Source organism: Eucyclogobius newberryi, unplaced genomic scaffold, assembly GCF_026437365.1.
Source record: "Eucyclogobius newberryi isolate DKJ021-1_F unplaced genomic scaffold, fEucNew1.0.hap1 SCAF_2, whole genome shotgun sequence".
Lineage (NCBI taxonomy): Eukaryota > Metazoa > Chordata > Actinopteri > Gobiiformes > Gobiidae > Eucyclogobius > Eucyclogobius newberryi.
Window position 1 is genome coordinate 37,847,569 of NW_027315834.1, and position 15,221 is coordinate 37,862,789.

Genomic DNA, 15,221 nt, shown 5'->3' on the forward strand with positions numbered 1-15,221 from the left:
GGGACATGCCTGAAACACCTCCCGAGGGAGGCGCCCAGGAGGCATCCGGAACAGATGCCCGAGCCACCTCAGCTGGCTCCTCTCGACGTGGAGGAGCAGCGGCTCTAATCCGAGGGAGCGCCCAGCCACACGGCGGAGGAAACTCATACTAAGGCATACACTGTATGCCTTAGTATCCAGTGAAATGTTGGTATTGTGAAAACACAGACAAAGCATGTGTTGAATCAGCCGTGTATGAGCATGGTTGTCTATTAATGCCTGCACACAATTTTAATATCCAATGTGTGTAACCTTGTGAAAATCTGGTTATGTAAATACAATATTAATTCCACAATGTTTTTGTTTCAGTGCACATTGTACACTGAAACAAAAACATCCCTCCTTATCGTTGACCCGAGGAAGGAGATGGGTCGGTGCGTTTGTTGTTGTTGAAAATAAGCCAGATGGAGTGCCAAATAATTAGCCCTGGACTGGAGGAGTGCAGCTATGTGCCTAAAAGGGTTTGTCGGAGAGATGACGAGCAACAAGGAAGAAAGCCAAGGAGGAACAACAGGAAGGCTCAGAGGGGGATAGTAAACGTAAACTCAGAGGGATTATGTGGACAGACGTACGTGGCAAAAGGAGAGAAAGGATATGGGTCGGTGTAATTACAAGGGGAAGGGGAGAGGAGAGAGGGCACCGGAAATGAAGCAAAGAGGAGCACTCGGGGGAACAAACAGAGGACTGCACACGACAGGCAGAGCTGAGGGAATAGAAGGGATGAATTATAGCCAAGTGGCAAGGTGGATGCCAGCAGCTATTTAGCTGCACGACCGACGCTCTTCTGCCATTTTTCATCTATGGAGGAGGGTTTTTGTACAAATAAATGATTGCATTATGCATTATGCAAGCATAATGGACTTTTCTGTCAAATGCACTTGTTTTGCAGTGTTTTGAAAGGTCTTTTGCATGATTGTGTCTACGTTTATGAGAAGTACAAGTGATTGATTGTGCCATAAACACTTTGTGCATGTTAATGGATTCACTATCTTTATTTGTTTGTTATTTGTTCCTGCAGATCATTCTCATCATTGAGAGGTTGCCTATAATCAACTCTTGTTTACACAGAGAATTAAACAATACATGTCTATATAGTAATTAAATGCTTGAGCTTATTTGCAATCATTCGTAATCCGCTAAACACTTTCATTCAACAATCTACATTTGTTTACTTATGGATTTACACATTCCTTTGTAGGGTTAATCAAATGTATATCCAGGAGTGCTATGCTAAAAACAATAGATGCCCAACAAAAGAATACAGAGAAAAACACACAAAATAGGACAACAAATATATTTATATTTCCTGAATAGTTTTAGATTGGTCTTGATCTATATAATAACTAGCATAAAACAATGTAGTAATCTTAAATAAAATTGAATAAAATGTGTTATTTTAGCTGAGGTATTAAAATAAATGGTATAGAGTATCAAAATATACTAATAACGCTACATTGTACTTGTCAGATTGTCAGATAACGATTTAAATTCCAAGACAAAACTTGGGAGCGTGTTGATGTGACAGCCCCGTAGGACAATCCAATCATGGCGTGAACACAAACAAGCATTAGGAGGACGGAAACAATGGCAAACGGGAACGAGGACAGGTGTCACGGGGTGTTCACGGGGAGGAGGAGAAGCGGAAACAAAGCATCATCGGCAGAAGGCGAGATGAAAGGCGGTAAACGGCAAAGAGACGGGGAACCCAAGCGGGGGGAACGGCGAGGAGACGGAGCGGGAGGATGAAAACAAAGGCAGTCGGGGGTACTCACCTCGCAGCCTCCAGCAGCTCATCCTTCTTGTATTCACCTAGACGGTTACAGAAGAGCATGGTGTCAGACAACTGGCCGCTTATGCACACCGACCACACACACACGCACATGATCGGACACGCAGCACTGTTAACGCGGGCGCCCCTCGGCCATCCTCGTGGTTTTCGGGGAGGAGGGGAGGGGGAGAGCTCAGTTTGTGTCTATCTCCTCTTAGTCCTCTCCTTCCTCTCCATCGCTCCTTGCAGTGTGCGCGCCCCCCTGGCTCCGGTTGCCGTGACGATGCGTTGCCGGCAGCAACCACAGCGCGCTCATTATTTGGGGGCGACGGGCACATGCGCCGCTCCAAAGTCGAGCGGATCACCTCGCACTTCTGTCACGTCGCTGACGGTCCTTGTTCACGTGTGGGCGGGTGTTTGCAAAGGTTGGTCTCGGATTTTTGTCTCTTGTTTTTGCTTAGTAGTCCTCCTTTGCTGGGCTAAGGAGCGACAAAAAGCGCAAGCGGAATAAACAAACCCCTCCCCCTTTGCTTTGCCCCCCCTCTCACTGGCTCTGCCCCGCCCCCCCACTGCTACAGTCACAACACACACCTTCACGTATGTGGCATTTCCCGGGGGAGGAAAAGACACAGATGCCCAACCCAACATTTTGAATTCTTTTTATCATAGTAATGGTAAAATGTTCTGATGATATATTAGCAATGCATCAGGAATTGGCTAGAATTTGCATAACATTAAGGGAAGAATAATCACATGTTTGGGAGATTACGCTCGACAATTCTGTCTCTTTTTGAGGTCATTTCATATAAACAATGTACGTTATTAACATTTTGCCTTTCTCCAAAACAACAAACTTGAAAGCACATGGAGGAGAAGACCACCTTCAAGACACTGGCTCTATCTGACAATAGAATGGGTTATTGTTGAAACCATGAGAATACAGACAACTTCAAGTTCAAGGAAAAAGCTATTCCATTGATCTCCCATAAAAGAGCTAGCAAAATCCAACTATAAATTTAAATTTAAATTGATAAAAAAAAATCTCAAACAACACAGCACTTGCAAAAACACTGCCCTAAACTGTTTGTGTGCGTGTAGACCCTTAGTAGGTTCCATCGCAAAGGGAAACTGGACACAAGTGTGAAGATGCTACTCATCCAAGTAGCTTCTTCAGTTAAAATCAAACAAACAAATAAACTATATAAATGAACGAATGGAAATGTTAATGCCAATAAATAAGCATCTTTATAAATGGCCACACAAACAATTGGTGCAACATTAAAAAGTAAGCTCACAACAACTGTCAACACAAACAGACAAAACATTAAAGACATACAAAGCGCAACAATAACATATATTTAGTCCAGAGCTTGATTATGCTTATTGCTCATGGGATCCGTTCATAAAATATTTTTAACAGTTCACTTGCCAAGTCCCAATTTTGATAAATGAACGCACTTGTAAACCAATGTTTAGTATAGTTTCTGTGGCCAACTGTATGGGTGCCAAAGTGAACCTATAACAAAAGTGTTTCTGTCTAGAAATGAAGAGACGCATGCAAAAAATGACAATATCGAAATTGTTGTTTTGGATATATGCAAAATTAGAATACTGAGTGTGTTGTCTTTAATTAAAACTAACAAAAACGGCCTCAAACAGAGACAGAAATAACGTATACGCCCTTTTGTGGTTAATTTTATGGTTCATTCACAATTTTGGAGTTTATTTTATGATCCGTTCCAGTTTTGTGAAAGACTTTAACCTCAACCAAGACATATAGAGGGAAATCTTAGCACAATCCTGATGCTTTGAATATCGTTATTGAGATTTGTCAATATCTTTCTAATAAAACTTCTGCAACTACGACCGGGGAGGAATGGAAACAGAAAACAATGGATATAACCAGGTCTACTTCAGAGTACTAAGGGACTGAGAATCACATTAGTACATGATAATACAATATGCTGTACCCAGCCCACATAACAAGAACATAACACAATAAGGATTTATAACACATTCTTATTCTGTCTGCGTAACATAGGTGGGCATAGAGGGAAAGGTATTGTATTGTAATGCAATTGTATCATCTACAAATATTGCCAGAGAAAAAGATGCAATATCAGTCCATCTCATAATGCCGCACGTCAACATCGGACTGCAACAGGGAACAGTGGTGATTACTCTCCACTTGGACAGCCCTTTACTCGGGCACTAAGGAAGCCTCTTTCAAAACCCTTAAAACATAACACGACCACAGTAAAACGTCTGAGCTTTCTCTTAAGTAAACATAAATAACGTCGCATATCAGTCAGGGCTGCGAAACTAATCCGGTTTTAATTAAGGTCCAGTCGTTCCTTGTCGTCGATGATCAACGTGGGTCTTTTTAAATCGATACGTCTGCAGCCAATCATCTTTCAGCGTGTGGTTTGGAGGAAGAAATGTGACTGCCGGTATGTTTTCTGCTAAATTGCTATAAGTGAAAGTCTGTCTTGTTTATGTTCAGGAAAGTAATTTTGAAAGCCATTTGTTTTTATGAGACAAAAAAACAACAACAGATCAATATGAGGATGAAGATACATTTTCTTTGTTGTATCACAGCCTTAATATTTGGTCAAACTACTTCAGGTAGACATCATTTCTGTTTTGAAACGAACTAGAACAAGACGTATCAAAGCACTACGGGGTTAAGAATCGCTAAACAAAAATCGCACGAAAAGGTAAGACGGGTAAAATAAATGTGAAGTGTGTACATGTGTACACACTGTGTAGGAGACGGAGGGGTGGGTGGGGCGAGCAGCGTGGAAGAAGGTTACAGCCGGGGAGAGGGGGGAGGAGGGAGGAACAAAGGACCAGCACATAAAAAGAGAAAGGATGATTAGGGATCTGCAAACTGACATGCATGGATTTGACACAGTGTAATTGGTGTTAGCGAGGCTTAGGCGGAATCAAAACAGGACGAAGAGAAAGGGGACCAGAGAGAGCCAAGACAAAAAAAAAAACTGCAAAGACACGGCGGGCACCTCAGGAAGACATCAAACAGCCGGTTGTTAATCATATGAAATAACTACGTCCCGTGAGATTGACGATGGACTGTCTAATGATCAAATTGAACAGGCCGTTGTGACTAAACTGATTGATCCTGTATTTAAAAGGTTGGATTTGCATAGCCTGTTTCTATCTTTGCTGAACTGCGCTGCCAGAGCCATAACCTGCATATTGAGGACACGGGTTTTTCCTCATTTTCAGTGATGGACAGTCTATGTCGCACTGAGATTAAGACACAGGGAGAACACGCAAACTCCACACACTGTGAAGCAAGAGCATTAGTGAGTGTTTCAGATTTTGCGGATTCACCAGAGCGTGGACAGGGCCTTATTTACAACTGGTTTTAGGTGTATGAGCTCACAATTAGCTGTATAATTAGCTTAAGAACCAAATGAAAACATCCACAAACCCTACATCCTACAAAAAGCTAAATTTAATTGAAACATAACAAATCTACATAGCCTCCCTTTAAGTAAATCAATATAAACTGGTGATTGATTTGGTTATGACAATAAGAAATAGTACACAGTTTATCTAATCTTAATAAAATGCTGCTGCCAATGTGACCCTTCCCAAAGACATCTCTAAATGAATATGAATATGGTCATTGGACACTGAGGATGAGGTGATTCCAAATGCATTTCAGAGGTCAGTTCTACTCTAAAGTGCTTAAAAGCATGGAGTTCTTTCTTCTTATGAATCATCATCAAGAAATAGTGATTGTCTTTGTCGTCAGAAAGATTTTCACACCCCACATTTAGCAAGTATAGCGCTTTAAGCTTCGTAAAGGGGTCAGGATAGTTTGCCCTGAGCAGGTACACAACTGTATTAGACTTCGTTTTTTTAGGACAGGGTTAAAGCGGTCGAGTCGAGCTCCATCTGAAAAGTCGGGGTCACTGATCACATTAACCTCTGTACGTACATGTTTGGAGTTTCAAACAGAGAAACAGGGAGCTTTTTAAATGTCCCACCCTGCTCACGCATTTATAAGCATTTTAAAACCCAAAATGCAGTTGTGATCCAATATTGACATCCAGCCAACTACTGCAGTATTTATGCCTAGCAGACTTCCAGTTTAGCAAGTTTGGTTGATAAAAGCCACTATTTGATCAAAGGATTTTTTCTTTTCCCATTCACGCTTTGAGAAGTATACCAAGCATGACTCAGCACTTTAATTAGTTACACAAATCAAGCCCAAAACACACACTCATCCGTCTTGCTTAATGTCCCCTAACAAGTCGTTAGCAGTGGTTCCAGCTCCTCGGTCACTCAACACTACAGCTCAAGTCCGTCTGTAGTCGCACCAGTCCAGTCTGCTCAAAGGGAGGAGAATTCAAATTACTGGAAGTAAATCACACATTTGGGCAATAACCTATATTAGAGGTGGGAGACATATTGAAAAATTGATAATATTGCAATTTTGTGTCAATTGACTATAGTTGGTGTAATCCCTCATTCATTATGAGTGATCAATTGTAAAAAATTAAAATAAAATAAAAAGATTAATTTGCAGTTATCGAATTGGGAATGACAATTGGATGAGAGTCAAAACGTCTTGAATCTTTTCTACAATAAATTTACTATAGTTAAACACTATTATATGTGACCAAAAAAAAGTCAAGTTCAAACTTCTTTCATCAAGGGAAACGTTTTGAAACATACAGAGCTGAGGGCACAGACTGTGAGAGAGGTGAATCATTCAGAATCTACACTTCTGGAACTTAGAACATTAATGTTCCATCTGTATCACAGCAACATGTTTACTATAGGTGCCAGATATTGTTTAAATGCTTATTTGGGCCAATTTAGCAAGAACTAGAGGGCCACAAAAAACGGGGGCCGCATTTGGCTCCTGGGCCATAGATAGGACAACCCTGATATTTTTGCATTTTTGTAATAATTTTATTGTCAAATCCAGTTTTGTGCAATACTTGAACCTCAATAAATATAGAGATATTGATTATTCAATGAGAATGTATTGTTTGACTGCAATTTACAGTACAAGTCCCAGTCTGACTGGAGCACGGGTGAAATCAAAGCACAGGATATCTGATTGGATCAAACATGGTTAAATAGTTTTAAGAATTGACTGCTTACTTGCTTCAGAAATGTTATACATTTGACGTGGCTCAATAATGAAGAATGTGTTTATTAATTTCATATTAATGAGAACTGAGGGCTATTACCGTCTCAATAAGTGTTTCGTCACAAAGTCCTGAAGTGAGTGGATCACGGTTAATTGACTTACTTGGTCATTATTGGAAGTCAATCGAGTCAAAGCCAGCTGTATTTTTGGAGCCTCACAAGGTCAAAACCAGGGGCCCGCGGCTGCTGAGGATCTGCCAAGTGCTTAAAGAGTTCATATAAGAATAAATAGAAATAAGGAGCGCTGCGTGGGAACTTGAATGTTTCGGCCTTGTGTGGTTTTCTGATTAAAGAGTTTCTTTTGAGAAGTATTCAAACAAACCTGTGCTTCAATCTGGATATAAAGGGCTGTTATTTCCTTGAGTGTAGCAATTCCTCTCCCAAATGTACCGTTTGTGTAAAGCTCACCTTTTTTTTTTTAACAATTTATGTTGTATGAAAAACTCAAATGTATTATGCCATCTAGTGTTGATTTAGATGCTACAGAAAAGGATTGATACTCCATACCAATTCAAACACAGATAGCAAAAACAATAAAAATAATCAGTTTCTTTGATATTACCAAGTGGTTATTTCATTTATAATAGTTATATATTACTTCTGACAAAGCAATACCATATAAAGATATTCAGAAAAGGTCCAATTTAATTTTGTTCACTATATGTTTTAAAAAAAAAAGTATCAAGACTTATCCAAATTCGCACTTTGATTAATTGCAAAAAACATGATTATTTAGCCAACATAATTTCCTTTGCAAACAACAAATCATCCTGTTTTATTATGTATAATTTATTTATTTTTTAAACGCAGACCACAAAAAATTTTCAGAAATGCATGTGATTCTTGGATTTGTTGCTCCTGGACGTGTTTAAAACATGAACTTTGAACAAAAACCTACAATCAAATCGCAAATAGAATTGTAATTGCAACTCGAAATTCAAAATCAGACCTAGGTTTGATATAGTTTTATTATCAATTGGCATTGCATGGTAAAAAGTTATACCCAAACACAATTACATAAAATAAACCTTAATATGTAACTTTTATATGTGCAAAGGAGTCTTACCTTATTTAAGCCACTGCACTTCCTAACATAATGTAGAAAATCCCAAGAGCCAATAGCCAAATGCCAATAGCTGGAGGTCGTGAATGTGCTTGAGTGTCAAGCGTCCAGCTGACTCCAAACAGCCGAGGCGGGGACAGGTTGGAGAGAGGACGGGCCTGCGTGTCTCCTGAATGATGCTATTATGTGCCCCCGTGTGCTGCTGCTGCTGCTGCTGCTGCTGCTGTGAGAGGCACTGCGGGGCCCCGTGAGCCCGTCCGTGTCACTCCTCTGGCAGTGTATTAGACACCACAGCCACCACTGGAATTTTAATTGCGAAATCTCATATTCATGTGGAGCCCTGCATGTGGTGCCGTGGAGAGGTGGCATCATTAGCAGCACAAAGGTGAGAAGTCAATGTCAGGCAGCCACAGCCCAATATGCAGAGGGTTTTTTATGTAGCTGAAGTAAAGGAAGTATATTTTTCAGAGCATTAGGATTTTATTCTTTAGCTAAAAGGAGAGTTAAAAAATGATCATCAATATGCATCTTTATTTTCGTCTGATTTTGTTAGCAGTCCATTCTGATAATGTGTTACTTTGTAATAATTTAGCCTTTAATGCCTTTGTCCTTGTTCAATTATAAGTTGATAAAGGTTAAACAGTATATCGAAATTTAATCAAAACATGTTTTAACTTAAAAACAATTGTGCAGTCCCGCAGTTGATTAAAATTTACCAAATCTTTTGGGTGACAAGCTAAATTTGTCCATAATTATTAAAGGTGCTCTGATCAATCGGCTACCGCTCTGATCACGTGCAAAATGGGCCGCTCAGACGCACCAATCACACTTTACATCGTCATCACATTTGCCTTGAGGTAGATGATCTGCAAGTTATTGCAGTAGCATTGTTTAAGCTTATTATGAAACCCTCTTTGTTAAAACGCTCTCTGATGTGGTCCTTTAGGTCCCGATGTATCCATCATCTGCTCCTGGAGCAGAAAACACTGAGCAGCCACATGTTTGTGAAGTGACGCTCAGACTGAGCCAAATGGTTTCCAAATGTAGCCACAGAATGCACTGGCGTCACTCGTTAACAGGAACGCACGCGCTGGTGATTTACTAATTAAAAAGCGATAATTTCTTAAATGTTACAAGAGCCATGGGCCTGTGAAAGTTGTCATTACTTATTTTGCAGTGAAAATGTGTGTTTTTGAAGTTGTTCCCAAATGGCTGCGTTTGGAAAGTGAAAATGGAGTTCATGGTTTTGTAAAAGTCGCGTTTGAAAGTGGCACCTCACAAACACTAGTCGTCCTCTATGCTCTCTTCTGCACTTCTTCCTTCCTCAAACTGTCCAAACAGCTCAGAGGATGAAAGACTGCTCCTATATCCACTCCGTTTGGCTGGACCAGATGCACCGCTGCATGATGCGGACATTAGTGGCTAAAATTACCAAGAAAACTCTGTTGATCTTTTGAACTAGATAGATTTGGTCAAACTTCATATTATCAAAAGCCTTCTTTCTAATACATTATGTATATTTAATGTTAAAAATATATTCATTATAATTAGATAATAAAATGTTTTTCGTATCGGCAGATCCAAACTGGACGTGACTGGAGCATGAGTGGCCTGGCTGCCAAGCTGTGTGTGTGTGTTTGTCTGTTATGATATCATCTCAGTGAGGCGCTCTTTAGCCACCATTACACAACAACTGGCTTTAAGTCGAGAGCTGCTCCAGCCTCTAATAATCCAGCAAGGTCACAACAACTGCTGAAAGAGAACGCAATGAAAAATAAATAAATGGGAATTCAAATATAGAAAAAACAGCTGGTCTAGTTGCCCAAGTCAAATAGCTGGATATACACTGGAAGGAAACTACAAGATAAAGATGCCAACATAGTATCGCTCATGAAATATTGACAGGTGCTTTCTGGGCAATTTAAAGTGTTTAATATCTCAATATAATGCCGCGTAAACCGCAGCTGACCGAGGAGGTTGTGCAGAGCCTAAAAACATGAACAATGACAGAACAGACGTGAGGAGTGGAAGCAGAAGCTAAAATTATCACCCTCGTGTTCTTAAACAAATAAGTACAAATACTATAGATGCCACCGTTAAGTATTTTGTCTTGGGTCAATTAAGTCGGCAATTAAATTGTCGTTATTGCACATTCTCTTTTATATGATGATAAAAGTTTTGAGTCCATATTGCCCTGCCCGACTATATAGACGTTTATCCGGTATGCAAACACTTAAAGCGGTCAGTGTACACCGCGGCTCGCTCGCGCTTGTTCACTCGCTCTACTCCGATGTGATTAACGGCTTCAAACAGTGCGCCACAGAGAGCGACTCGGGATTAATTGCTTTTTTGGCGCCCTATCCAGGCAGCAACCACCACTCTTTTTGCTGAGTTCTAAAAACCTATGAGGCCGCAGTGTTTGTGGGTGGATACTTTTGTAAATCACTGCAGGGGTGACCATCAGTGTTTTTGACCTTGTGTTGGAAGAGCATTATTTAAACTGGGTGTTGTTACTGAGGTCCTTCAAGGGCAATTACCTTCATTTGCTTGGTTGGCTGCGGTTTGCCAAAGTCGGGGTTGGTTTAATTGGGTTGCAGTCTTTTATATGATTTAATGTTTCCTCCCTGCACTTCTAAGAGCAGTAGCAGCGGCTTTGAGATATGGGGTGGTTTGAAACTGGGCAGATACGCGCGCATAAAACCTGCACACCATGGAAGGATTGGATTTGATAAACAGCAATGAGTAAGGGCCGGTAATAGTCTGGATGGTCATTATATTATTTTAAGGAAACATACTATGGAGAACAGAGTTAAGCGATACACTATATAGAGCAAATATCTGCCATAAAGCTCCATTGTAGGAAGATATTTAGTTTAGGCCAAAAGGATGAACATCAAGTATTACTGTTTTACCTTAAGTATAAGTCGCATCAGCCGAAAAAAATTATAATAGAGAATAAAAAAACATATATAAGTCGCACTGGGAAATTGATTTAAGAACAGACATTTCATCTGGAAATGCGATTTAAAATAATAACAGATTAGAGAACATGTAGAATAGGTGTACGTATGCTAACGCTAACACCTTCATCTACATGACGCAAGGACAAAGGACTATAACAAACTGTGGTAAGTGTCTGGTAGGTTAACGTAGCATATTAACAGTTATTCAGATAACTATAGCATAAAGAACATGCTAACAAGTTTACCAAAGCATCAGTATTACACCAAATCACTAAATCCATTGAATTCTTCTTCCTCTGTGTCACTTCTAAACAACTCCACAAACTCCAGAGGTAGAGGAAGTGCAGATTCTTCTTCTGTGTCGCTCAGAGCCTAGAGCGCCCTCTTGCGGTTGTCAGTGTAAAAATAATCAACATGTGAAATGAGGTTGGCAGTGTGAAAATAATGTCAAATATAAGTCACTCCGGAGTATAAGTCGAACCCCCGTCCAAAACTATGAAAAATATATAGTCCGAAAAATATGGTAATTAAATGTTTCATTCAACTTTTAGTGGGAAAAGGACAATGAAAAAAGTGACTTAACTGTTCTCTGAGAGGACCTTTCTAAGTAAAGACATTACTGGAGTTTATAGTGGCTTCAAAATATCGGTATCGGCTTCTATTATACAAAAGTAAAGCATTGAAATACAAATCCCATTATTATCCAGTATTATCATCTTTAGAGACCACCCGTTTAGGAAAACCAGCCGCTTTTGACCACGCAGTTAGGGCCACAACAGCATTTTTACAAATTAGAGACTTTGTCCAGCTGTGATTTATTTGATGCCAGAAACAGTGGGGTGTCCTTTGATTTCACCTATAGCTTTCCTTCTCCCCGAGAACATACAAAGGTTTCCTGGATAACAAAAAGGAGAAACAACATGCTAATTTGTGATGGTATCTTGAAAGTACTGGTAGAAAAGATGGCAACAAAAGCGACGGCAAACTTTCTTGGCCGTGTTTCACGAATACAAAGGAGGCTGCAGGGCCCACACCTCACCGGAAAAACTCTGCAGTAACATAAAACAGCAACGGTGGCAGAGAAATTAATACATAGACTATTGAGTGATTATGAGCTAATAAGTGTCATCAGAAAATGGCATCAGAACACGTTTTACTTTAGTATTAATGAGTAAAAAGTAGAGAAGCAGCTTTTTCAGTATTGAGATCTGATCTATCGGGCATTCCTTAAGTAAATATATAATACTTACAATACAGGTAAATGTTGTTATGAAAGTCTTGTAGATTGATAAGAATATACAAAAATGATGCTTTTTGTTGGTGAAAAATAACCATGTTTCCTGCTTACCCAGTGTGACACTTCCAAGAAACAAGTTTGCAGACACAGTTTTAACCTCAACTATGTTTGCAAAAGGTATGATACAATAAGGAGGTTACATAAATCAGATTGAAAAGTCACATTTGTTTGCCAAGTATGATTCATTTGATAAAGATCATATCGGATTAAAATGGGTGTATGACAATTCAATTCTGTGTTAGCAAAATACATCAGAGAAGAATTTGAAATTGCGATTGGATTTGCCAATAAATGGATTCAGTTCAAATAACAAAAATTACAAAAAGAGAAACTATGTATATCAGAAGACGTTTGAACAGATCTAAACTACAGAGTTAGCAGTTTTTTTTATAGGAGGATAAAGCAAGATATTTTGTCGTGTGTGGAGGAAATGATGGTAGTTCAGCCTTAATTGCATCCATTCAAATAGTGATCTTGATTCAATTGCGAGTCATCTATAATATATAATGTTGACATAACCTTGTACCATAGAAGTATATTTCCTATGCACCAATGCCTAAAGAACGATTCAAAGAGTGGTGACTCCTCTTCCGTCCTTGAGTGAGCGTAAATAACAGAAACTGTTGAGGAATCTTCAAAGTGGAGGAATTGAGTGCGATGCAAAACTGCCGTAATTTAGAGACGCTTTGAGCTTCATTAGGATAATTCTATCATTCAAATCTGTGAACATGTCCAAAAATCCAAAGTGTCTGTGTTGTGAGCAGGGGCAGCCATGTGGAAAACTGTAATATGAACAGAAGGGGAAATGGTGCAGACAGATCACAAAAAAGCAAGCAACACACACACAGTTTCGTCCCTTTTTGCTTGGTCATTTTGTTATGTTCCGAACTGGAAAACAGCATCATGGCGTAATGTGGAGCAGTGTAGCTGAAGAAAGCACCGGCTCTAATATCACTAGGGACCAATCGAAGCGCAGTCCTCGCAGTAATCAATGAGCAGGTCTCTGATAAGAGCCGAGAAAGGCTGCGCACTTGGCCTTGCACACAAAAGGGAAATCTCAGGCGTCTGCCACAGCCCGCAGGAGCGATCGCCTTACCATTAGACGCCCGGAGCCTTCGGAAACTCTTTTGTCGCCGTGATTGGGCTGTTAACACGCCAACGGCTGGCGCACTCTCACTTTCAATGCCTTCTTTTGGCTTTGTGTTACGTCATTCCTCCGGTTTGGCCCGTCCATCTGTCAGCGCGGGCACCGAGCATCTCCATTTGTCGTGCCATTGTGCCGGTTTCTTTTCTCCAGAGGCACATTTGTTTACTTCACATCCATCTATAACTTCGCAGTAACCTTTTCCAGGCTTTTCGTCTGCTCCTCGACTTCATTTCCATCTTTCTGTACCCCTCCTTAAAAATCTCATTATTTTCCCGAAGCCTTTTACAGAAAGCAGCGGCTAATTTTCTGCCCACCGAAGATCGCTTTCTCCATTTCATTTTCACCCAATTTATAATGGATAGGGAGCGCTCGGTGATGACGTCTTCTGAGCTCTAGATCCAAAGGAGAATACAAACAGAAGGGGTTGCGCTGACACGGTCCGAACGCTCCAAACTTCTCCTTTATTGGCAGAAAAGGGACAAATGTTTCGGAAAGCCGGCAAACATTGCAAGCCCGGGGACGACGGGGCCACTAATTGATTTCAACGGATGAAACTGTTGCGCTGCAGAGAAATGGGATTAGTGCTCGTTCCTGTTATGACAACTTGACAGGAATACCGTGGGAAAAAAGGGGCATTTTGTTCTCCGTAGACATTTCTTTTATCAGAATATCCATGCAGCCGCTGTGTCTTTGTGGATGACAGCCTATTATTGCTCTCTGTAAGTCACTCCTGTAATGAAAAGCTCACTGTGGCATGAAGACAAGTGAGACGCTTCATATGAAAAGTTGTTTAAAGCCGCGATCAGTCTTTTGCAATGCATAGTGGATATTTTACAGGTCTATTTTAGGAAACTGGAGGGAGAAAAGGTCAGTTGAAAGAGTTAAAAGTTTCAACTTTGGGGAAAACTTGAAATGCATAACGTTCATCAGGTTTTCACAATTTACTTAGGTTGTTAATTGTCTTATATGTTTTTGGTGAGGAAAGTCAATACCTGTCATGACGGCTGCGGAAACAAATTTCCCTCTGAGACAATAAAGACTTGAACTCAGAATATACAATTATTTGTTTTTAACAAGGCAGACAGCTAAGAACACGTCAGTCAGGCTAACATATGCTAATGAATTATCAACATAAAGCCTTTCTTTAAACTGAGAATTTATATTTTACTTATTCCATTTCAACTTTGTCTGTGAGATGTGGCAAGTTATCTTCTCTGAAATATATTCAAAATGTTACTTCCAGCTGCCAAAAATATATATGATGAGACAAGAAAAACTTTCAAAGCATCGCTGAGCTTCACAATTGCTAAGAAAAATCACATTTTCTTGACATCATGTTATCAGTGACAAAGTGGCTTGGCTTGAAACTTTATTGACGTCATAAATTTGGTGGTGTCAGATTTAGTCTCAAAAACGTTTAGACCAGATGCCAAAGGGCATCAAACGGAGAGAACACTGCTCAGTATTCTAGCCCGACTCCCACTCTGACAACACAAATTGCCAAAGGGAGACAAATTTCATATCTTATTTGAGTTGCAGAGCTGGCCATGGAATTCTCAAACTTTGGAAAAGACAAACTTGGACTTCACTCCACCTGTATAGTTCTAAATCCCTCTGGGCTCTGCTGTGAGGCTGCACCTTTACCAGACTGTCAGAAGTGATGTGCTAAAAGGTCTCATAGAGATAGCCTGGCCCTTCTCGACCCTTCTCCGCCACTTCACTGTCGGCACTCGAGAAAAGAAAGCTTCAGATCA

The 15,221-nt window shown here is 40.1% G+C and overlaps 1 protein-coding gene across 1 annotated transcript in view; it reads right to left on the reverse strand.

The window, feature by feature from the left end:
* LOC140368276 (poly [ADP-ribose] polymerase tankyrase-1-like) overlaps positions 1–15,221 on the reverse strand; it is a 120,881-nt gene that overhangs the window by 81,040 nt on the left and 24,620 nt on the right. Inside the window, exon 5 of the mRNA XM_072455244.1 lies at positions 1,812–1,848. Within this exon, the coding sequence (XP_072311345.1) occupies positions 1,812–1,848 (37 nt within the window). The remainder of the gene's footprint in view (positions 1–1,811; positions 1,849–15,221) is intronic.